General features: G+C 32.2%; 1 protein-coding gene across 1 annotated transcript; it reads right to left on the bottom strand.

Moving 5' to 3' along the window:
• Positions 1 to 26,563, bottom strand: LOC124352739 (ES1 protein homolog, mitochondrial-like). Its single transcript, XM_046802379.1, has 6 exons — positions 26,389 to 26,563; positions 13,076 to 13,184; positions 12,519 to 12,659; positions 10,159 to 10,310; positions 1,997 to 2,160; positions 1 to 316 (listed from the first exon to the last, which is right to left on the bottom strand). The coding sequence occupies exons 2-6, from the start codon at positions 13,172 to 13,174 to the stop codon at positions 198 to 200; spliced, it is 675 nt and encodes a 224-aa protein (XP_046658335.1). The 5' UTR covers positions 13,175 to 13,184; positions 26,389 to 26,563; the 3' UTR covers positions 1 to 197.
• Positions 26,564 to 27,360: the final 797 nt, after the last annotated feature.

Genomic DNA, 27,360 nt, shown 5'->3' on the forward strand with positions numbered 1-27,360 from the left:
TGAATTGATAAATTTCAAATTTTTAATGAGTAAAGAATAACAGGTGAACTTTTATAAGAAGTTCTTATCTAAACCTCAAAAAAATTAAAAAGTTTATCTGTTTTCCAATACATGCAGTTACATTTTTAATAATTTTCCAGTTTTTTTGAAATGTTTAAGTGACTACATAGCAAATCTTTTGATTTAAATGTACAGCTTTACTTATAATTAATTAGGAACAACGCAGCTTGTCCACTCACTTTATTCTCCACGATAGCTCCCATCTGCTCAGCTGCTTTGATAGCATCTCTGTACGGCCACTTCTCTTCATCACAGGCTAGAAAATTGAATATAACCAACACAATAAACGATTAGTTTAATTACAGACCACTATTTACACAAATTCAACAAACCCAAACATAATTGTAGGATTTTTTAAATAACACAAATGTGAAAAAATATGTGTATAAATGTGTAATGTCAGCCACACACTGAGGGCAACACTCAAAGTTGCAGTGCATTGTGGGTTATTAAGAGACTTGATTACTGTGTAAAATATTTATAAATAGCAACCAGGTAAACATAGTACTGAGGTTTTGCCTGTTAATGCAAATTAGAAGATGATGACTGAGGTTTTCCTCTTGCATCAAATTGTCTTGACATTGCAGTTTGTGTATATGAACTATAGTACGGACACATCATTGATTGCATGCCTGGCCGTGTGAGCAGTTACCATACCCTACTCTTTCCCTCACCATGTGGTGTTGTCACATTGTCGTATCAGCTGATTCTCAGTATGAGACAACACAACGATTTCTCACTTTGTTGCAGTGTAAACACTTGTTAATTTAAATTGTGAAGGTAAGGGATTCAGGAACATAGATGAGAAGTAACGATGAACACTCGGTAATGATCGCTCGGTTGTTCAATACACTTAGTTAATCTTACGTTACAGGCAACACCACACCACAACCCAGGTTTGCATCGATATGTCTCGTTCTATAATATTTTGTTTCTATATTTTACACTCTGTCTGGTTTCTCTGTTTTTCTAATATGAATGTTTTTGTTTGCTTTCAAATATATATGGCAAATGCTGGTGCGATGGAAGCAAGTCAATAGACACAAATTTTACTAGTGATGATGGAAGACAGTATAATTTCCTATTTGAAATTTATAGGCATTAACTCCCACCATCCCCATACAAATATTGAACTGTTTATTGATTTAAGTCTCTGCGTAAGGACAACTGTATGATGTAGGTACTCGCAACTAAATTTTTGGATATGTACAAGGAACATGGATAGTTCAAACCTCAAGGAGATGGTTATAAAAAAATGTAACCAACCACAAAAGAAAACATTTTAACTTCATATATTTATATATTACAAACCTTAATTTTAGAAATATAATTACACTACTCTTTAAACTGCATACTGTATTAATACACTGTAACAAGCAAGTAAGCAAGTAAAACGTGGTGGCTAATCAGTCATGGGTGAAGTAGAGACATGGAATACTTAACTTTACTGCAGAGAGATAAGGATAAAATGTATGTAGTATGTATGTACTGAGTATGGACACATTGCTAATACTGCTAATTAATTTGTGGAAATCAAACAGGCACAGCAGCTCACTTGTAAACATCATGTGACACCCTAATCAGTTAGTATGGCTACGACCTGAGCAGCCGTGCACTTAGCTATAGTGAGTCAAATAAAAGATTAGGTGTTATAATGAATGTCACCTTCTCTACTTCAACGAATTCCAATTCCCAAAATAATCTATGATTAACATAAAAATGTTGAATTACCCAAAAGAATATTTGCATTTATCATTCTCTTTGAGCATTACACACAATACCAGTGTCAAGAGGCCTAAAAACCTACACCCATAAATGTTGCAATGTACTAGAGTGTAAACCGCTTTGGATCAAGAAACCACTGAATCATATGAACCAAATTTCTGTACTGTAAAAACTATAAATCTTTTTTGGATGAAATATAATAAAATCTCACAGTTTTGTCCCAGTGTGATGTTCACACCACACAAGATTCGGGCAGCCAATATTGGAGCTATACACGTGAGTCCGATGGGCTTCTTGCAGCCATGGAACTGTTGGATCACTTCCTTCACGTCTGGTAACACAGAACATTCCGCTCCCTTCACTGCAAAGTCGCATCTGTAATTTTGCACAACAAAAGATTTCTTTTAAAATAACAGTACCCGACCATGTGATAGACTAAAATATCTACAGGTGTTTTACAGTGAAAACTAAGAGACATAAAACTCAAAAGCATTACAAAAATTAATACTTTTGAAAAAAAATCAGTGAATGTGTTTTTATAGAATAATGAATTTTAATAGTCAACAATATTTTGCATTTTCAACACAACAGGTGTAAGGAATGTTAAAATTGTCATGTAAAATTTGCCGTACACATTATTTATCAATACCTACAGTTTCACAAATTGCACGAATATTTCACTAACGGTCAGACCGAATCAAATTACCAACATTTTCATCTGTTTTTGACATTGAAGAGCAACCTGGCTATGAATCATCTACAACGTCTTCTCTGCCATCTTTGAAATGCTTAAACCATTCAAAAACAAGTAAGTGCCTATGATAAACATTCACTGCCATACACATATTTCAGTAAATTATCAATTTCTAAAGCAGTTTTTCCGAGTTAAATTTCACAATAATTCATTACTCTACTATTACACTAACCATTTTATCCAGCAAAACAAAAAACAATAACGCAAATGTAAGCTCTGACTAAATGTTGTTCACAGAAGTGAGACTAAATGCATACTAAAGAGAAAGGTTCACACTAAACAGATGGTGAGATATGCCACCTTGATCCGCATCAGTGTCAGTCTCGTTATTTAATAACCACACCTCGTATTTTAAATGATACAATATAACACCACTGGTTGCTTTGTTTAATCAACCAAAATCAATGGTAGTAACCCAGTCTGTTTTTGCACTAGTATTATAATATTGTTTTACACTTTTAATTTTGAATGTATACAAAACTAAATCGAATACAAATAAATTATAGTTTATATATATATATACATACATACATATATTTAAACTTATTATTAATAGTTTATATTTTTACTTTTATACATTTTTTTAGATTGGCAATGTTTGATAAAACCAGCACCAGCTTATTATTTTCTTTGTAGGACTAAAATTTCATTAATCCACAATTACCATAAAAGATTAAACTATACCTAAAAACTGAACATAGATTTGAAAAATATGCAGATTAATATAATTTTTTCTATACAGCTAGTGAGTTTTTTAATTATAAATAAAACGTTAGAATATTTTAATTGGATGTGATTAATACGAAGATCGCCCAAGTCAAGTTATAAATTACAAAAAAAAATGTAAATGGTGAATTTAATTATTATTCAGTTTTCAATTATACAGGGTGATTCAAAACTAAACGGCAATCTCTCGGGAGCTTATTCTATAGCTAAAAACAAGTAAAAAAGTTCATATAACCATATGCCCGGAAACGCTTCGTTAGCGAGTTACGCCTAGCGAAAGATTTCGCCCGGATTTCAGAACCCTTGGTGAAGTCAGGCCGTATAAAAATGGTAAAGGTAGTTACAAAGATACAAATACGATTGTTTTTTTGTTTTTATATCTGACAAATTTATTAAAATTCGTCCCAGAGCTGTAAATGCAATACTTTCAGAGATATCTTACGTAAAACACAAGAATTGGTGCAAAGAAATAACACATTTTTGTGTTTAACGTAAGATTACTTCCATAAATGTTAAATAAAGGTCATTTTTTTCTTAAACAGATTTGTAGAACATTTAATTCTGAAAAGATTCATGTGAATTACTTAGGAAAAAAATTAATAATAGGTATTGAAATTTAGCTTTATTTAAAAATAAAACAGACACACAAAAATGCATATTCTTATCTGCATAAAATATTAACTAATGTTTAGGTTGTGAGTAACAGCTGATCATTTATTCTAGACTGAACATTAACATAAAATGTATTTACCTTTATAAAACTTTAATAATCACCTATAATAGTTGCTCAAAGTGTCCTCCGTTGTTAGCAATGCACGTTTTCGCACGACGAATCCACTCTTTTCTAGCGCGTTTCATAACGTTTGGAGCATTCTTGATAGTTTCTGCCGCCTCTGTAATGCGATTACGTAACTCCTCTATGGTGTTAATCCGTTTTGAATAAACAATTGACTTCATCCAACCCCATAAGAAAAAGTCTGCTGGCGTGAGGTCAGGAGAACGTGGTGGCCATTTTACTGGTCCATTTCGACCAATCCATTGTCTACCGTATGTATCATTTAAATAGTTTTTCACATCATTAGAAAAATGTGGAGGTGCTCCGTCGTGCATAAACCATGCATTTATTCTGTTTTGAACAGGAATATCTTCCAAGAGGGTAGGCAGGTTTGTTCTTAAAAAATTTAAGTACGCTACTCCATTAAGTCGATTAGGGAGGAAAATGGACCAATCAAATTATCACCCAGAACACCAAGCCATACATTGACTGAAAATGTATGTTGAAAATGCCTCGTCGCAGTTTCATGTGGGTTGTCGTACGCCCAAGTATGGGTATTACGAAAATTTACAATTCCATTTCTAGTAAAACAGGATTCATCAGTAACGAGAATACGCCGAAGAAAATACTGATGTCGTAAACAATTTCTTCTTAACCAGCGGCAGAACATCTTCCGTTTATTAAGATCTTGCTGTAATAAGTCTTGAACACGTGTTATATGGAATGGGTACAACTGTGCTTCATGAAGTGTCCGCCATACGCTTGACTGGCAAATATTTAACTGACGTGATAATCGTCTGGTGCTTGTGGTTGGTGATAATTCTACAGCATTTATTATTGCTTGTTCATTATTATAGTTCCTTGCGCTACGTTGACGAACAGTATCTATTCGCTTCGGTTTTAAAGCTACCAGTTTCTCTAAGTCGTCTCTCCACAGCTTCAAATGTTTTGCGATCAGGTGTTCTTCGATGTGGAAAAGTATCACGATATTCCTGAACTGCAGCTAAACCATTCTTGTTAACTTTGCCGTAAATCAGTATCATGTCCGTATACTCTTCAAACGAATACATACCATTTACATTATCTGCCATTATTTACTAAGATAATTACATACACTTTTATAAAAATATTTAATAAAATATTTAAAAAATAAATATTTAATAAAATATTTTATACACTTGTATAAAATATTTCCAAATAATCACAGGATCTCACAAAATACAATCTTCATCTTCACACGCCACAATACAAAAACCTCCATAAAGGTTATTCAAATATTACTTCATGAACTTAATTGTTGATCAGCTGATATTGCCAACCTTTGCAAAGAAAATATGACGATAAAAAGTGTTGAATAAATGATCAGCTGTTACTCACAACCTAAACATTAGTTAATATTTTATGCAGATAAGAATATGCATTTTTGTGCGTCTGTTTTAGTTTTAAATAAAGCTAAATTTCAATACCTATTATTAATTTTTTTCCTAAGTAATTCACATGAATCTTTTCAGAATTAAACGTTCTACAAATCTGTTTAAGAAAAAAATGACCTTTATTTAACATTTATGGAAGTAATCTTACGTTAAACACAAAAATGTGTTATTTCTTTGCACCAATTCTTGTGTTTTACGTAAGATATCTCTGAAAGTATTGAATTTACAGCTCTGGGACGAATTTTAATAAATTTGTCAGATATAAAAACATAAAAAACAATCGTATTTGTATCTTTGTAACTACCTTTACCATTTTTATACGGCCTGACTTCACCAAGGGTTCTGAAATCCGGGCGAAATCTTTCGCTAGGCGTAACTCGCTAACGAAGCGTTTCCGGGCATATGGTTATATGAACTTTTTTACTTGTTTTTAGCTATAGAATAAGCTCTCGAGAGATTGCCGTTTAGTTTTGAATCACCCTGTATATACCCTAAACAGTAACAGAAGTACTGTAGTAGCGATATATCAACGGTTAGTCCATAGCAAAAGTACGCATTGTTGTAATATCGCCAGCTGGTCCTCAATACTGCTCTACTTTTCTACTTTACAAGCAATATAAATGGCCAATGGTCAAAAGGGTTGAAGTGGCTTTAAAACATCATTCATAGCTGATGTTTCTCTTTTGTTAATGATATAATAAGAGTCTCCATCTTGGTTAACATTCCATACATTTGATATTACGCTTGACTGCCGGTGGTGATTTCACTGATGCCTTGCCACCACCACCTCTTGAGGTATAATTATTGTCAAGTATGAACAAAAAATTTGCCAAAAACAGTGATTTGCAAGGACAAAAACATTATAACCGATAAAAATGTACTGAAACATGCAGGAAAATGTGCTTATAAGCAAGAAATGTTATAAGAAGAAAACTTTAAATACAGGATTTTTTCGCACAAAAAAAAGTAATTTTTTTGTGAAACATAATAGGGTGTCTATAAAAGAATTCCGGGGTTTAAAAAATTAATATTTTTAAAACTATAAAAGATAGCAACATTTGATCAATTCCTTTGAAACAAGCAGCTCAAAGAGTTTTACTCATACCAATTGGGAATGTTTCTCTCAACAGTTGGCAGCACTGCGGAGCGTTGACCTTGAAATTACGTAGCGGCTGCGGCAGGCAGTCAGTGTCGTCTGGACTGCCGCGCTATGGCGACCCCTCAACAAAAGGCTCAGTGTGTTATTTGGCTCATAGAAACTAATTCTGTTGTTACTGTACAAAGAAACTTTCGACGTAGCTATGGTGTTGACCCGCCTACAGACAAAACAATTCGTCAGTGGTTAAGTGCGTTCAAGGAAACAGGAAGTGTTTTGAAGCAAAGGTCGCCGGGTAGGCCGCGTGTGTCTCAAGAGAATGTAGACAGAATCCGAGCTTCATGCACTCGAAGCCCTAAGAAATCGGTAACAAGACGCAGTCTGGAATTGGGGTTACCAAGATCAACAGTCTATAAGGTAATTCATAAAAGACTTCGTTTAACTGCCTATAAGATTCAACTTTTACACCATATCAAACCGGCAGACAAGGTTAAGAGATTCAACTTTTCTGTTTCCATGCTGGCTAAAATTGATGAAGATAATGATTTTTTTTAAAGTGTGGTTTTTAGTGATGAAGCTACTTTTTATGTGAAAGGAACTGTAAACAGGCATAATTGCAGAATTTGGGGTTCACAGCCGCCCCATGAGTTTATTGAGTACGAACGTGACACGCCCAAAGTGAATGTTTGGTGTGCTCTTATGCATGACAGAGGCATAGGTCCCTTCATTTTTGCCGAAAGGAATATCAATGATGATGTCTATTGTGACATGTTAGAGGGGTATGTTTATCCTCAGTTGGATGACATTGAGGCGGAGAAAGGTTTAGTTTACTTCCAACAAGATGGGGCGCCGCCACACTTCAGTTTGCGTGTGCGTGAGTCACTGGACGCTCGTTTCGGTAACAGGTGGATTAGAAGGGAAGGACCTATTCCATGGCCACCAAGGAGCCCTGATATGACTCCGTTGGACTTTTTCTTCTGGGGGCATATCAAGAATCTTGTTTATGCGGAGAAAATTCGAAATGTTCGCCATCTCAGGGAACGAATAGTGAATTGCGTGGCGTCCGTTCCCCCAGACATGCTCGCCAGGACATGGGAAGAGGTAGAATACCGTTTCGACGTGTGCCATGCCACTAACGGAGCTCACATTGAACTTTACTAAGTTGTTAAAAAAATCTTGAAAATGTAAGCTTTCTAATCATGTATAAAACATGTATGTACGTTTTTTACTTTATTAAAATATTTTGTCTTAAAACCCCGGAGTTCTTTTATAGACACCCCGTATAAACGTGAGTAGGAAAATTTTACATGTGGAAGATGCTATACTTATTACTGTAGTAAATTTAAGCATATATTTTTTAATTAAATTGTAATGATTTACATCTTTGAAATAAATAAAAACAAGTCATGCCATCTTGTGGACATTCAGATTGCAAACCCCATCTGGCAAACTAATGCATATTTATACATGATGTTATTTTTGCAGGATAAGTTTGTGATTTCTTATTACAAGGATACAATAGTAAAAAGAAAGTCTATAACTTTGTTACGTAGATCGAGAAGGTTGTCATTACTTTCTTTTCAATATAAAACTATGATGTTGTTTTAGTGTTCAATACATTATGTCAAGCTATCAATCAAGTTACAAGACAACTACTGTATACTTAAAATTGTAAACCTTATAGAAACTGTAGTTAAATGATTACCATGATATCAGTACGCATATTCAGCAGTTATTATATTGTATTAGTATAATAAATTGTATTTGGAAGTAAAGTAACTATATAATGGACGGTCCTTGCCACTTGAAGAGTAAAGCTTATCTTATTACATTTTTTAATAAACAATGTTTATTTCTAAAGATTTAAATGCAAAGCTAAGACAAACATAACCAAATGTATAATTCTGTTCTAACCCTTTTAGTGCCAGTGTCCTGCTAACCGGACGTCTAAAAAACTATGCATAAAGTGCCAACATTCTGTTTACCGGACGATCTAAAAACTAAGCCTAAAATGCCAATGGTTAACTGAACGTCACAAATAAAATCACTAAAAATTTTAAAATAAACACTTTATTTATTTAGAAACCTTTTCTTATTTATAAACATACGGTTTTACATAAAAACCATGATTATAGTATTTATGTTTATGATTTTATTACAGTAGGATATAAAACCGTGGCTTTGAGAACAAAAGTCTAGACCAAATGTGGTTGACCTAACAAATGTTATACCAAGGCATCCTGCCAGATGTCCCAGAGGAGATACAAATCTGACATGTATTTCGTAAATATCCCCAATGGTAGGAAGAACTGTTGTATTTGTAGTGCAGCCAGCACAAAAGCTGGTGAGAAGAGAAGAAAATCATTATTGATGTGCAGATAATGCAAAAAGGGTTTGCATCCCAAGTGTTTTCCTTTTCATTACTGCTAATTTTGGGGTTTATTTAATGTTGTTTCACTTGAAAACCTATATAACTTATACAATGTACAATTGACAGTTTAGTTTTACTTTTGTGATGTTCATAATTTAGTGGACTTGACAGTGAATTTATTAAATAAAGTCCAGTTTTTTTTTTTAGTTTGCTTTTTTTGTCCATCACAACAAGGAGGTCAAAAAGCTTTATTCCAAAATTTAGGATTTAGGTTCAAAAAGTTATAATAGTACAAAAATCTAAAACTTTTTCATGGAAGTTAATTTTTTGTAATAAAAATATTTTAATTTGATTCTAGTTATTTTTACTATTTTATTCCAATATATTTAATTTTTATCTATAATTACAAAATAAATCATTAAATTTGTGTAACAAATAACAAAGCTACAAAAATAATTTACCAACACATTGCAAAAAGGGATAGAAACCCTCTGGCACTGGCATGTAAACACCTGTAATAAATACTTGGCACTGGCAGAGCATGACTTGAAAAATACCTATAGCACTGAAAGGGTTAAATGCCTGTATTTCAAACATTATTTTTATAAGACTATGGATACTAACATAACAATAGATAGATATTATATGTTAAAAATGTTGATCCTGAAAGGATGTTAAAAACTGTTTTAATTTTTATTTATGTCAGTTTTAACAGTTAGCAATTACAGTCAGTGCTAACGTATCACTTTAAATATTTAATATTAGAATGCTACTAAGCAGTGCCTGCAGAAACTTTGTAGAGCAGTCTAAATCTAAAAGCACTTGGTAAAGTGATTATTCTTATTATTTTATTTTATGACATTCAATTGGCTTGTGTGCAACAGTGATAAGTGCCAAATTTTCTAGTATGTGCATTATTCTTGTCTAGTCTTCTGTTTAATGGTGTTCAAAGTTAAATTTTATAAAAATGGAACTAGTGAGGGTAGAAAATTTAACCACTCAGAATTTTAATTCTAATACCTAATTTTGTAGTACCACGTAAATTTTCAAATTAAGTACACCAAAAAATGGCCACAGATTGAAAACATTTAACCTGACAAATTAAATTAAAAATTATCACATTAAGTACATACACATATATTACATAATATTGTTGTAGTAATTTATGTGTTTGAAAACAGATATTCACATTGAATATGACATAAACAATCTACTCACAAGTTCTTGGCAGCCCCAAAACCTCCAGGGAAGACTACCGCATCATATTGCTCCGGGTTCCTGACCAACTCGGACAGAGGGAGAATCTGACCTCGAGCGATCCTGGCAGATTCCACCAATACGTTGCGGCAGTGAGTTGTGTCGGGTTTGCACTATAACAGCCGATATACTCATGTTTGACATATGAAAGTGATAAAAGACTAATGACTCCTGTAGTGCTGTAGTGACTACAGACTGACTAAAAAAATTAGTTCTAAAGATCAATGAGCAATGTAATAAACAATAAGAGACCAAAAAAATGATGTCATGTGACATTGAATGTGCAAAATTACAAAACCTTCACTTGTTAATCCTTTTATTTATAATGTTTTTAATTTATCAAAACATATAATATATTTTGAAAAACATGTTATATTATAACATGTTTTTCAAAATTAACATGTTAACTGTGGCAGCCGCCTTATGGTGTGGTCGCTTAGTTCTAGGTTTGGTGTTACTTAATATATACCAGCAGTGAAGGTATTAACTACATGTATTATAGCTACACATGTATTGTACAGTATACTATTTCTTTCAAGATCAATAACAAATTATGACAACCGCTGACTGCCATACATCACCACAAACTATACTATAGACATAAACAGACTAAACTGATCAGCTGGCACGACACTTTCACTGGTGACGAGTAGCCTTGAACTTTCAACTCACCTATAAACCATATACCCTATCTTTCACGAAGGGGACACTGTCCAATATCCTTGAACTTCATCACAAAAAGATCATCATCGTTAGACGTGCTTTGTTTGTTTTAAACTTTTGATGTATTTTGCTAAAAATTCCTGAACTTATCTTACATTTGTCCCATACATAGTAAATTTAAGTTTAATTCCAGGATTTTCCTCACGCTGGACACCCTGAATATATATATATATATATATATATATATATATATATATATATATATATATATAATAAATAATAAGAAAAAATGTTCATAATAAGCTAGGTCTACAAAGCCCACCTAATAACAACACTTGTAGAACGTTATTTTTCATTTCATTTTCATTAAAAAACGGAAATTACGCTTGTGCAATTTTTTGTATTGAAAGTAATATATTAACACTGTGCAATGAATACAACGTAAATTAAAGCCATTCTAAACAGCAGCGAACATTGTGTTCTATAATGTTGAAACAATCACCTGACATAAATTATATATTTTGTTAAAAAAAAAACACAAGCTGAATATAAAACAAAACATTTTATTAATGTCAAAAAGAGACAAATAACTGCCCATGTAATAATGTGTCATTCAAGTGATAGCACTGCAGTGAGATTGCCGACCCACAGCAGCGCAGTGAGTTTGCCAACCAAGACAGCCGTGTGAAACCACAGCAGCTCAGTGAGTTTGCCAACCAAGACAGCCGTGTGAAACCACAGCAGCTCAGTGAGTTTGCCAAAAAAGACAGATACATGATACGGTAGCAGAGCAGTGAGTTTGCCAACCAAGATAGCCGTGTGAAACCACAGCAGTGCGGTGAGTTTGCCAACTGAGACAGCCGTGTGAAACCACAGCAGTGCGGTGAGTTTGCCAACTGAGACAGCCGTGTGAAACCACAGCAGTGCGGTGAGTTTGCCAACTGAGACAGACAACTGAAACCATGCTAAAGGGTTAAGGAATGGGAGGTGATTATGTGGTATAATTATTGTTTACTCTTACAGAGAGTTAATGTAATACATATTTCTTCAATTATGTATATCATTCCCAGGATGAAATTTGACCACTTTCAAGTTTGTTTCTAACAATGAGGGATAATTTTGAAACATTATCTATGTATCAACATAATCCATTCAACCACCCTATATTATCGCTCCTGCAATAAACTGAAACCTTTGCCTCTTGTCAACCACCAGTGAACATTATCTGTCTATGCCAATCATGTCTTAAATAAATACAATTCCTGCATGTTTTATAGGAAACTGATACAATAGATGACTGATCAAACTAAAACTAAAAGATTAAAAAATACAACTACTAGAGTAACCAGCAAGAAAATAGTCCAATGACATTTTAAACAATGTTGCCATACTGCTGCTGACCACAAGGTGTTTCCACTATGACATGGCTACGATCACATATTGTCTGTTTGATTTATATGTTGTCTGTAGAACAGACGAATTAAATCAGATGTACATATATTTGTTTATGGTGACAGCTAATCATGTTTACTTATTGTAACAGACATTGAGACGGATTAGTAATTCATACACATAAAAATGACAACAGAGTAGAGCGCGGAACTATTGTCATGCAGGCTTCTCTAGGCCATATTTACAATTATACACAAAATAATTACTTCAAGATGATTGATGATATCTGCCTGAGGAATGTCTGGAGCAAACATGTGAGGCACGGCTCTATTCCTGGTGATATGGGATAGAACAGCACTGGCCTCATGAACCTCAGTCCCATCGTTGACCCCGCATCCAGAGAGAACCTAATTTAAAAATTCAATATAACTATCAACTGTTTATTCCAAATTAATCCAACACTACTTATTTCCTACATCTCATTATAATAACACAAATTTATGTTAAATTACTTTAATATGTATTCGGTAATATATGGAATACCCACTTGGTTGGTCATTGGTTATGGTTTATTTTATAACCATATGAGCCATTGGTAATGGCTCAGTAAACTTTAAACTCTAATTCTTTTAAAAATCATATTTTATTTTCAATACAGGTGTCAATCATGTTCTATTTTTCTATACTTAAGCATGATTTTACTTTAAATGCAATATTTTTTTATTTAGTATTAAACTTGTTAATTTTATGAAGTACAATTTATTTTGAAATTTTTAGCAGATATTTTTATGTACTAGTAAAAAAATTAGTACACGATACTTACCACAGCTATAGAAGGACATGCTTTGGATGAATAACATGAAACAGCAAATTGATATTTTACTGCAGAAGAGCACAGGATGACTTTTACTGATTTCAACATTTTCTATTCTCTGAAACACCAAACACATATGTAATTAAAATCAGTTATTTTCCTTATCACAGTAAACTCTAAAGAATTCACATTGAAAAGCAAATTACTGTATTAATTGTAACAAAACTACTAATAATTCTTTCAAATAGCAAATTTTAAATAAATTCATCAAACACAATTTTATTCTAATATATTAAAATACATTACTTACAGTCAACCTTATAACAAATTACTACTGACAATAGATGTTAACAAAGTGTTTAAACTACATTATATCATTACAAATATTCATTTTAATAATTTCGATTTTTGGCAATAAGCTTTGGCTGGACATTTTGATTTACAATAACATTTAAACCAATTAGTTAATTATAAATAATCAGTGGTAAATAATTGTTTTACATAGCAAATTAATTAGGTTGTTCAGTGCCATCGCAGGATGGGTGTTACACTTGACGCCATGACAACAGAGCTCTAAGGAGGCCGATACGAAGATCCAGTTCATTGAGGGTGGGAAAACAGGTTGTAAATCTAAGCGCCATAATGTTGCCATCTACAGTCAAGAAGAGTGTTGACAAAAATTGTTTTTCTTCCATTATGAATTTCTGCCAGAAGTAGGAGCAACATCTTTGTATCCTGACTTGACGGCAGTGTTAGCTAAGCTAAAACCTGTGGTCTTCATTAAGCCGACTGTACGTTGAGACACCAATATCCCATCCCAAAATGAGTGCAAACTTAATAAATATGCTTCGCTATGCTCATCAGTAAAGCAAAATAGCTGTAAATGTCACTTTTCTGTAGTTAAAGTTGAAGAGGGTAGTCTTCCTGAAAAGTCTTTAGACATGTTCCTGAAGGATCATGAAGTGAGAAGAAATTTCTAAATGTTTTCTTGAAAAGTGTCTCTAAACCTCCACTGGACAGTTCTTACTGGCTGTGACTGAATAGGTCACCTGATGGGAGTATTGTTGGGCTCATAAGCCATGGTCGTAAGTCCTGAGCCAAGTGAAATGGATGAGATTATCCCACCAAACCAGCAGAGAAAATCATGTGGAGTCCCACACAACTTTGAATAAATTCTCAAAAACTTGATAGTCATCTGTCAAGGAGTAATTCCATCGTTTGCAAGTTCTGCTATTCATTTATGGGCCATTCCACGCCAAATCATCCAGCCAAAAGTAGAATTGACACCCAAGGTTCTCTGATTTCAATAAAAGTTTACATAGATAATATATACATATAAATAAGAAGAAATCCAGAATTGTAGCTTATTCTAACAAAGGGTTTCAGAGATACGGCCATTTGAAGTTTTAATGCTAATTCAGTTTCCAAGGCCCATTTTGCCGCCAAGTGAGCGTACACGTATTCTCGTCTTTCCTTGTAGAATGGACAATTATGAAGCTAGAGGCTTCAAATTTTACTCATATGTTCAAAACTTAATGCAGAATCATATAATCCTATTAAAATGGGATTTATTATCTTCTATCACCATAAAAATAATTAATAAACACAAATAATTTGATTTTTCTGAAATCGGAACATTAAGTTACAAAAAGTGTTGTAGCAAAAATCTCTCTCCACCTACCCTTATAAAAGTATATATCACTGGAAAAGAGGATAGAATCATCTTTCAAATGGTATAATAATATGAGTGGGGTTTTGAGTATTAACATTTTTATCATATATCAAAGTCAAAAAATTAAATTTTAAGACACTAAAATGTGATTGTATACAAAATATTTATGTGATGAAGAAAAAATAAATTCTAAGGTGTAAAAATGTATTATATTTGTTTGAAAATATCTGAAGGTGAAATAAAATATTGTGTTCTAAGTTTTTAAGTGTGTATAAATAAAAAAGAAAATTAAGTTTCTTTAAAAAATTTAGTAAGTCAATGAATTAAAGTATTATTTTACACAAATAATTATTGGCCTAACTAAATTGACCTACAATACTTTTACCTAAAACATGGCTAATTATAACTTTACAAGCATTAAAATAATATTTTATACAACATTTAAAAGTTTAACATTCTGAATAAAAAAAAACAACACTTTATTAACTATTAAAGGTCAAACATCAATATTACATTATATGCTAATTACTAATATTTTTATAAACACAAACCACAATGGGTGACATCTAGACCAGTTCAAACCAGTGTTTGAAATTACTCTTGTGGAGACATGAAACACAGTAAGTCACACTGCAAGCTATTGTCAGTATGTGAGGATCTGTGGTTCAGTTAACATTGGTGCTGTGTACTACATATTTTTGTGAATTGTCTATTTTAAATGAATGAATGAATTTATTTATTATAAATATGTAATTAATTGTGAAGTGTTTATTTTTTATCATGGAAGAAATTGCTGGACCAAGTCAAAGTGAGACCAAAATTTAATTTGTACAGTAGGTAAACTTTCAGACTCTTCTTGTGAAAACTTTACTCTGACAAAAGATAAAAGTGTACATTTTAATTTTTCAAAAGCTTTCAAGTGAAGAAGTAGAAACATTGAGTTGGCGGACAAATAATCAGTATCATGAAAATGACACAATTTGTTCTCATCATTTTTTGTTATTTTTTGAAATATTTTGAAAAAAGCCAAAAATCATGTTGTGACCCTTTTCAAAAACATGCTGTACCTTTGACAAAGAAAAAAAGATTTAAGAGTAATTACCTTAGAAAAGGCGAAAGATGTTAGAGAACATAAAGACATAATTTAGTCCCAGGAAAGCTTTTGTGCAGTAATTGTAGAAAGTTATTGAATGTAGAAAACAAAGGTTTAAATAATGATGAAACTGCATTTCATGAGAGTGATGAAGATATTGGCAAAGATCTTACGACTGCCCAAAAGAGTAGTGGAAAAAGAAGTTCTAAATGAGTCTCTGTTAGGTTTAGATGTGACACCTCTGAAACTCCAGTCCTTATCTACTCATTCAAAAAAAATATGCCAGGAAAAAAGTTAAAGCAGGCAAAATTACAAGTCAAGAAGAAACTATCTTTTGTCCTACAAGTAAATGATGATTCTTTAAATGAGTCTTCGAGTGATGGCGAAGAAAAATTTCATGATGAGGAAAAGAAAAAATCTGAAGATCTTGATTATTTAATGGATGCTATTAAGCAAAAGCTGAGGACCAATATAACCAGAAGGGAAAAAATACAATTACTAACAATTGCTCCTAAGTCATGGCCCCGCAGAAAAGTAGCTGAAAAAACTGAATGTTTTCAGAATACTTAGTACGAAAAGCTAGGGCTGTTTGTAATGAAAAGGGCATTGTTTGGCGATGCCAGAACCAAAAGAAGGTAGAAAACTACCTGAAGAGGACAATTGAAGCAGTAAAACAGTTCTATGAAGATGATGAATTTTCTTATATGTTTCCAGGAGCGAAAGACAGAGTTAGTGTACAAAAAAATACCTACATGCAAAAAAAAAAGACTACTTTTATGTAATTTAGAAGAACTGTTTATTGCATTCAAAGAAAAACATCCAAATTTTAAAAATAGGATTTTCAAAATTTTGCTCTCTGAGGCCAAAATGGTGTGTAACTGGCTGGTTCTCCAGGCAAGCATTGCGTTTGTGTATGCCTATACCATCAAAATGTCGAGCTTTTGGCTAATGCCATAAATCAGCATGATAAAGAAGCCATACATATTATGATGGAAAAATTAGTCTGCAACAGACAGTCCAGAAATTGTATGCTGAAACGTTGTGATGAATGTCCAAAAACAAACGAGCCATTAAGACAATACTTGGAGGATATTTTAGAAGATTTTGATGATGAGGAAGAAATCAAATTCTCACAGTGGATAAGTGATGGTCACATGAAGGCTGCAGGACAATGCTTCTTCCACGCCAAGAGTTTATTGGCTTTGTAATTGATAAAATTGAATCACTCATTCCACATTCTTTCCATAACTAAATCACAAAACACCTATATGAGGGAAAGGAAGGAGAATTTACAATATGATGTAGCCTTAGTCCTAATGGACTTCGCTGAAAATTACAATTTTGTCCTACAAAATGAAGTGCAATCCTATCATTGGAGTCATTTAAGTTGTTCAATTCATCCTGTTGTTGTTTACTCAAGAAGCGAGGGTGAAACAACAAAAGAATCCTCTTTGTGTTTTATTTCCGATGATTTGAAACATGATGTACCATTCATCTATTCCGTTTCAAGAAAAAACCGTTGAGTACATTAAGTCCAACTTTCCTAACGTAACCAAAATTGAATACCTAACAGATGGTTTGCAGTGCCCAATATAAAAATTACAAGTCAATGGTAAATTTGTGTTACCATAAAGATTTTGGGCTAGAAGCAAGTTGGTCATTCCATGCAACAAGTCACGGAAAAACTGTTTGTGATGGGATCGGAGGAACAGTTAAGAGGACTGTAACAAAGAAAAAAACTTACAAAGTGCCAGAGATTCAGACCAAATCATAAATGCTGAAGAAATGTACTCATTTTGTGCAAATCAGTTCTCGAAAATTAGTTTTTTTCTTTTTTGAAAGAGAACGATATTGAAAACAAAAGAAAGTCTCTTGAAACCCGCTTTGAATGTTGTGAAACTATTAAGGGAACAAGAAGTTTTCACTTCTTTCAGCCAGCAACTAGTGAAGTAATTACAGCGAAGCGACTAAGCTCAGACACTGATGTCTGTTTAAAAACAAAACATATTCAAGAACACTTTGCCAACTCTAGAGCCTAATATTCATTCTTTTGTAGCATGTGTCTATGAAAATAATTGGTGGATAGGAAATGATCCAGTGTTTCAATGAAGTTGAAGGAGATTATGATGTAAAATTTATGCACCCTCATGGACCTAGTGAAACTTTTTTTTGGCCCCAAAAAGAAGATCAGTGCCCTGTTCCAGCAGCTCATCTGTTATGCATTGTTAATCCACCTGAAACAACCTCTCTTGGACGTTCGTACAAAATTGATTCTGTATCTCGGAAAGAAATAGACAAAGCGTGGAATATTTTCAGTTTGTAATTAGAGTGCAATGTGTGTGTATGAACAAAGAAAAATGTAGTTTTGATGGACCAACATAATCAATTCAGTATAAATAATTTTATTTTTTTAACATGAAAATGTACATACCTGTTTGAAATATTATCAAGTAAGTACTGAATATAAGTTTTGTGTACTCAATTATAAGTGACTTAATTGTTTTAAAACTTAAACTGTGACTTATTCTGCAACAACATTGATTTAACATATTTAATTTTATGTAAAATGGCCTCTTTCAAAAAAATTTTTCATAGGTATTTTTAATATTTGGCTATATTTTGTGTTTTAATAGAGTAAAATTTTATTTTTTACTTTGACGTGTAATAAAAATGGTAATACACAAAACCCCACTCATATTATTATACCATTTGAAAGATAATTTTATCCTCTTTCCAATGATATATACTTTTATAGGGGTAGGTAGAGAGACAGATTTTTGCTACAAAACTTTTTGTAACTTGATGTTCCGATTTCAGAAAAATCAAATTATTTGTGTTTCGGAATTATTTTTATGGTGATAGTAGATAACAAATCTCATTTTAATAGTATATTATGATTCTGCATTAAGTTTTGAACATATGAGTAAAATTTGAAGCCTGTAGCTTAAAAATTGTCCATTCCACATAGAAATACGAGAATACGTGTACGCTCACTTGGCGGCAAAATGGGTCTCGGGAACTGAATTAGCTAATAAATTTAAAAAATTCATATGTCTGGAACCATTTTGCCAGAACCAACTGAAATTTTTGGATTTTATCCTATCTAAATGCCTACATTATGTGTACAAAATTTCATTAAAATCTGTGACGGGTGGGTGTCGACCCCTGGATGACTTGGTGTGGAATGGCCCTTATTAGACTATTACTAGAATACTGTTCTTTTTTTCTCTCTGTTTATACTTTCAGAAAACTAAAAAAAAAAAAACATTTTAACGGTCATATTATTACTATTGACATATCAAGTGACCTTTAGAGTAAGTCAGCACAAAAATGATATATTACTAAACTGTCATGATGGTCAGATCTGACAGACAGAAAAACTACCTATAAATTCCACTTATCCTGATAACTGCCAAGTTTTTAAAAGTAATTAATTTAGCTCATCTTTACTCCATATTGAAAGAAAACTTTTTGCTAAAGTGTATTAAAATAAGTTTAATATAATGTCATCAGACGTAGACCACAACTTTTTTCTTCACTATTTTGTCTTGAAAATATAACTGGCTACCAAACCTAACCAACTCCTATTTTACCCTCAGATGCGAGTATTTTGACTGCAAAGATTTAAATTAGGTACCAAACCCATTGACATTGGCTCCCTAAAATCTGGTGTGTCCAAATATTTTGTTTACCACAGCTAGACCAATGCTGTTTGGCTGTGCAAATACAGTGTAACATGGATAATTTAATCACTTTTTTCAATTTTTATCATGTATAATATTAAACTAAAGGATTAATTAAAATGGTTGATTCTTTATAAGTTGGATTTTGGTTGATTCTTTATAAATTTATAGACGGATTCCTAACGGTAGGTCTATATAGCTTCACAGTCCATGGCTGTACTGAACAGGATGTCTCTCAACAATGCTGGTACTCACGATGTTATTTTTCTTTATTTAGTAGTGTGGGCAATTTGATTGCATCCAAGCCTTGCACCACAGTTAATCTCAATATCTACATATAACAACACTTAACCACATCTTTGTTTAGCTATAAATACAGCAAACAATCTATAAGTTATATTAACATTCTGCCAGTTACTGATGCACAGTTAATTTCAAAATATTAGTTTATCAAGCCAAAGCAAGCGGAAAGCAACAAGAAGACAATGGCAATAACATCACAGATCTCTGGTGGTTCATCAAAATGATAACATATCACAGCACACTTCAAATAATCATAAACAAAACAACCATGCATTACACTGTTGCCGGTTAGTACTATATAGTCAACAAGGAGCGTTACTTGGATATGCGATACCAGCCAGATGTGACCTACATGTAGCAATGGAGGAGTTAAAAATATTCTCCTGGCATTAGTTAAAACAAGCTTCAAATATAGTATTAAATCATATAACTCAAGCTAGTATGCTATTTTCATATTCCATACCAACGGACCAAAGAACAAATCCTAAAAGATTACTATTGATGCCATTCCATAAAATTTTTGGATCATACACGCCAATGTAAGGAAACATGTATAAATATTTCAAACGAAAGTTGAACCCTGGAAAACACACACTGTTTGATAATACATCACCATGCAGACACTCACGCTCACACAAAAATATCAGCCACAGTACAATATAAACTAGACTTTCATGCTTCTATCCCCAATCAGCTCTGAAAACATCCAAGGAACATCCAAAAGAAAGAAATGTCCTCTTCACATTGGATTCACAGGATTTGAGTAATCACGGTCCCTATTCCAGACAAAAGAAGTTATGAACCAATGATCTGTAAATTATCAGACGATAATTTTTATCATTGAATCAGCTGATCTATTTAACATGGATCAGCTGATTGAGGCCTAATCAGCAAAATGTAACTCCATTCATTTTATCATGTTGGATATTTGCTGATTTAAATAGCTATTTGTAACCTCCATTAGAACAGAAATAGTATTATAGTACAAGAAATATCAATCAAAGCCTGAGTTGTAGCGTGGTGTTGCCAGTTGTAACGAAAGAATAACTAGTCATTATTCAAAAAGCGATCATTATTCATCACTATTTATCTTTACTTTACATCTATCTCCCTGAATCCTTTACATTCACGATTTAAATTAACGATCTAACTGTTTACACTACAACACAGAACATGAGATAAAATAAAACCATGCAGAAAAATCTAAATCTGAAAAACAAAACGAACAAATACTGAGATGTCGTCACATCACTTCATACTGAGAATTAGCTGATATGACAATGTGGCAACACCACAAGGTAAGGGAGGAAGTGGGGTATGATAACTGCCCATATGGCCAGGCTTGCAATGATGTGTCTCGTACTACAACTCCAAAAATGCATTTAAACTGGAAGAGCACAATTAGAAGACTGTATTTAAACTGTATCTAAAACCTGACCGTTTATAATCCTCTGACCAGACCAAGAGATCTGCCATGGCCCACCAAGCCGAAGGAACAATCAGGTAAGTAAACCCAAGCGCTTAGCATTAAATATTGCAAACGGTGAGCCTGAATGGGTCAGTAGTTAATATAAACACAATAGTTCAAATTAAAATCTATTTATACAAACTGCTTCATTCTCTCAACATAGAAAATAAAATGTTTTCCTGTCAATAATTATGATGTAGACTTTTTCTCAAAATGTTAAGGCACTCAATTTATGATAACTGCTAATCATGTTAAAATCTCAACAATTAATTTCTTTGGGTGATGATGGCAACATTGTTATTGAAATTTTAAGTAATGATTCATAATTTGCACATAACAAAGATTTTTCCAGACATTTGCCATCATTCAGTGATACCAAAAAATCAAACAGTATGTTGTAAGATCTGCAATCTGATCTCTTCCTCAGATGAATAACTAACCTAACACATAACTACAATCTAGACATTAAACAAATCATACCAAAGCATTGTTAATTAAAAAATAAAAAGGAATCCTAAAGTATCAAATAGATTATGGATTTGTAATAAAACAATGCAGAGTCACAGTATGGTTTTAAGATATTTATCTAGAATGAACCAATAATAATAAAAGGCACATTCCAGTTTCCTTTTTTGCTGCCATCTTCTACCATGACGATCACAATTTGTTATTCGCCTCTGGTCAGTTATCTGTGGTTGGTCTGTTATTACAGATCTTTTGTAACCTGTATACTTTAATTTAGTATTAATAATTAATGTATTATTATTATTATTAAGTGAATGTGTTAGAGATAGTGGGCATAGAGTTCCACACAACACGGCTGTGATTCCTGACTTACACGTGTCACAAAGCTCAGGTATGATCTGTTTATTTTATTCCAGAATATAGTTGTGTTAGGTTAGGAAGAGATAATATTGTAGATCTCAAAACCTAGTGTTACTGATTTTTGTTGTATTACAGAACAATAGCAAATGTTCAGAAAAATCCTTTTTTCTTCACAATATCTCCATTGTTAAAGACAAACTTCAAACAAAGAACCAGTAAGAGTTTAGAGAATCACAAATCATTATCACAGAAAAGATAACACACAGTAGTCTCACTGTGAACACCTGATCACAGTGCAATTTTGTGGCAAGTCAGTAATACTTCTGACAACCTCAAGTAACATTAGGAATTCTCTTTCTAATTCTAGATACTAACATAACTGCAATTTAAATCATTGAAGATTTAGATTGTATGTGTTTTAAAGCATGTAACATGATTTTGACAATAAATGTATTAAATGAATGTTTTATTTTCAGAGTGTTCAGTGTCACTATCATTCAAATTGGAGGAAATTTATGGAACTTTTATACAAACCAATATTTTCTGGTCTGACGATTTGAAATAATGGCTTGCTCTTGAATGAAGTGAAGTAAAAGATTACTGATAGATGCAATAACACACATTAATTTTTCAGAAGAGAGAAAAGTTCAGAAGACAGCAAAAAACATCACAACAGTAATGAAAACTAGTCACTGTATGATAGAAGCATGTATGATCAGGATAGTAAAAGAAAATTTTCGTATTTCCATTTCTTTCAGATAAAACAGAACATTTTTTAGTCTGCAAATCTTTCTGAAAACTTGGAGCATTTATGAAAAGCACTGGATTAAAAAAATGTATTAGCAATAAGGAACCAAATGATGGCATTAGTAAGGATATAAGATAAAATACATTTTTTAGTTAGAACTCAACTAGAATTATCAAAATTATTCAAAAGTTTCTAGAAGAGTAGTTGAGGCCTACATGTAATTTGAGGCAGGCTCTTTACACTCTTAAATACAGTAATAAACAGTTTTTAAATTCCTCTTTAACAGTTCCAAAATACCCGATCGAACTCAATGTTTTTACTATGTACAATCACACTTTCTTTGGCAAATAGCCTACATATCTAAAGTACTAAACAATAAAATACCAAAATGTCAAACCAAATAATGTTACAGATATTTTAAATTATAGCAATTATCAACTGATTTTATAAATAGAAAAGTTATACTTTAATGTTAATTACCACTGTCTAATGTTGAATGAAGAATCTAGGAGCATTGGAAAAAATTTTAATTTAATACCATTGAATCCGAAAAGCCTTGCAAGAATAAAATTATTATTTGAATATGTGTATTCATCTACCAGTGATATTAAACTATCTAATGTGTATCTATTAAATGTGGCAAAGCCAGTGTAAAACTTGGGTAGAGCACAATAAGCGGACCCGGTTCTTTATATCAAAATTATCAAACGATATTTAATTATTATTACCCATCAATATATTAAATCAATAGTAATTCATTTGAACAATAATTCAAATCATCTGCGCCAACTGTACACACATTTTCATATTCTAAACACAATTTGTCCTATAAGTTACAGTAGGCTACTTTTTTTAAAATAAAGAGAGTAATTTGGGAAGACTTTAATAAGTGGTATACACTTTTTATTTGATTGTTATTTTTTAATGGTTTAATTATTTTTATCCGGATGAATAATTAGACATTACAATTTATTTAATAAAACATATGTACTTATTAATTAAAGTCATTTGTCATGTAAACAATTTGAAGTAACTAATTTGATGAAAATTTAAAATAACAATGAATATGAGGAAATTATGTGATACATTTTTTTATATACATGTGGATTTGGATACTGTATTCACATTAGCTTTTGCTCACTGCTATCAGCACAATATGTAAATATTGTAACGTATTTCTGATCTGTAGATATACACAATAGTTGGATTTGTTATTTTGTAATTTTATTGTTAAATTTATATTATTAAAAATTGTATTGTATTATTCTTGTTATTAATGTATTATAATTCATGTTTCGTACGATTTATATATAATAACAAATTTGGATATTATATCGAATAGGTTGATAATAATAATTGAACCACTTAGGCCGCTTATTAAAATGTATTAAAAAAACACTAATAGATAATTTACTGTATCTTTCTCGGTTTCAAGATGTTTCTTAAGTTTTCTTTTTTATTTAAATGACATTTTTCATTTCACCTGTCTTAATATGTTTGATTAATGGTTATGGTTTTTTATAATTTATGAGATTATGTAACTGTTTGTATATTTCTATTGATTTGAAACTTATTACTTTAATTTAGTATTTTGTATATGTTGATACTGATTGACAGCTCTATTTTTCAATATATAAAGTATCGATGATTGTAATAAGCGATATAAAAACCAAGTTCACTTATCGTACTCTGCCCTAAAACTTATTAATTTAATTTATATTATAGAGAATAAATGTGGCTGACACAATTAACGCATGTTCATCAACATTTTTTCTTGTACCCATTAGGCTACTCGAATTATTTTACTTTCAATTAATTCCACGATATTGTTATTTGGGGTAGGATACGATAAGCGGACCCGGTTTTTGGTATCAATTTACAATAACGTGACCATGGAAAGGTATGTTCATTTTTTTTTTCCTGAAAACTACAATTTTTCCTGAAAACAATAGTGAAGAAAAAATTCGTCGGCAACAAAAATCAAAGGAGTTACGATTTTTTGAAATCCTCTGAAAACTCTGTTTTTGACAGTACCTCTGGCAATTTTATTGAAATGATGACGTTAATCCTGTCAACGATGCCTGCCCGCTGCGCAGTGCTGCGCACTGCTTGCTCTTTTAGAAAAAAAATTAACTCGAGCTTGCAAAAGTCGAATCCCAGATCACGTGATGCCCCTGATCCTTAACCCTCCAAGTGTTGTTCGACAAAATTTTGTCGGTTATTTTCCATTCTTAATGCAATAATGCCCGAAAGGCATAAATATAATACAATGATATACTTTCCCCCCAGTTTATATGCACCTGTGATAATAATACTTGGCTATAAATGCCCAACCCATGAAAAAAAAGTCCATTTTTCATGGTCACGGTATTGTAAATAAATACCCGGTTTTTTATATCGAAGAATGTAATCATCGATACTTAATATTCACATCTCAAATCCTAGGCTATCAATCGATATAAAAGTATCTTTAGTCCTCAATAACAATCATATGTTTTAAATTAAAATATGAACTTAATAATTATAGTGATTAAACAAATTATTATATCCAAAATTATAAAACTGAAGACGACCATATTTGGTCCTCTCACAGTTACAATTGTTTCTTTCTCACAAATTTCACATAATGGGTTTTTTCGGTACGAGTCTAAATGTTGAAGCCACGAAAAACATGTCTTATCATCTTTCAAAGCAATGTCGTGTAGTTTTCTACAATTGACTACCACTTTTAATAATCAAATGTTACGTCATTGAAATATTACCCTAACTTACATGTAATATTTGAAAGTGTTTACAGCTGTTGATATAGATTATTTAAGTTAATTGTTCAAAATAATAAAATCAGTATGGATTGATTATATCGATGGTAATGATTAAGTAGGTTGTTTGCCAATTTCGATATAAATAACCGGGTCCACTTATCATACCCTACCCGTTATTTGATACATTAACAAAAGCTGATAACAATTAATTGTAAAGAAATATAATCAGAATATATTTATATTCCATAGATTAGATATTTTTAATTGATATTTTGGTTCATTGACTTGATTATCTCTGTGCCCAATTATTATACTGCATCCCATCAGTTTAAAATGGCTCACACTCTATAAATGTTAAAATAAGTCTTTTTGCTTTTAAAAATGTGATAAATAAGTTAATCAATTTCTAGGCTTTTATAGTATATTATAACAGCCTAGACAACAAAACACCGAGACATGACAAGGCCCAATAGGGCATATTACGAAAATAATTGCCAATCTTGACATGAAAAAACTTGTACAATAAGGTAATTTCATTAGAAACTTCTACAACTCACAGTAATTATAGTCACTAACTCGAAAACGTAGTATTGTCAGAGCACTAAAGAAACTATCCTATCCAAAAAAAATATATGAATAACGAAAATTAAAAGTAAATAATGTCATAACCTAAGATGTGACGTTATTTTCGCACGTACAAATAAAGGTTAAAATAACACTCCTAATAAATTCAAGACATTAATTTGTTATATTACTATCCATAAATACCTTTCTAGTAATTCATATAAAAAGTTGTAATAGGAATATAAAATGGACAAAACAAACTACAATTTCTTGATTATCTACTTTCTTTTGACACCAGACGTCAACATTGACCGAATTAAAGGCAAGGCAACAATGAAATCAGTTACCGTTACCACTGAAGTCTGAAGCTGCGTTCTAGTGATGCGCGATTACGAGATGTTCCAATCGAAACGTTTCGATTGTTTGGAGTTGGACCTCTCGAGACATTTCGATTGTGATTCCCTTAACGAGAGGTTCTTACCGAGAGGTTTTTGCCGAGATGTTCCTAGCGATTGTTTCATTGCGACACGACATCTCTTCTCGTACCGGGCAATCGAAGTGTTAGACGAAATGTTGAAAACGAAATGTTTTATTCCATCATCCATAACTTTGTTTTTGCGATACACCATAAACGCTTGACGAGAGGTTCCTACCGAGAGATTTCCAGCGATTGTTTTGTTTACGTGTACGATCTATTCTATTTAGTGATGCGCGATTACGAGAGGTTAATACAATCGAAATGTTCCTTCTCGAGAGGTTCTGCTTAACGATTGTTTCGATTGCTTAGCGAGAGGTCTTTACAATCGAAAGGTTTCTCTCGATTGTTGCATTCGTTAAGCCAATTTGTTATTGTTAACTTTTCACGGCCTGTCTCAACCTCGTTCCATATATTGGTTTGCACCACTCTCTTCTCCATTAATTCCAGTAGTTTACTTTATAGTGTCTAGTTAAAATGTAAATTATAATTCTTCAAGCATTAAGATTGAGTATATTATCTCAAATTATAATAAATAGTTTTTCTTGGTTATTATTTTAAAATATTAAATGTTTTTATTTTGTACCATGTTAATTTTTTTAATGTTTTACTGTTCATACGTTATTATTCTAACGTGAATAAGCGTTTAATGTAGTATAATGTTAAATGTAGATACTAAATATAGTAATTCATTAAAACAA

This window comes from Homalodisca vitripennis, chromosome 1, assembly GCF_021130785.1.
Source record: "Homalodisca vitripennis isolate AUS2020 chromosome 1, UT_GWSS_2.1, whole genome shotgun sequence".
In the NCBI taxonomy this organism is placed as follows: domain Eukaryota; kingdom Metazoa; phylum Arthropoda; class Insecta; order Hemiptera; family Cicadellidae; genus Homalodisca; species Homalodisca vitripennis.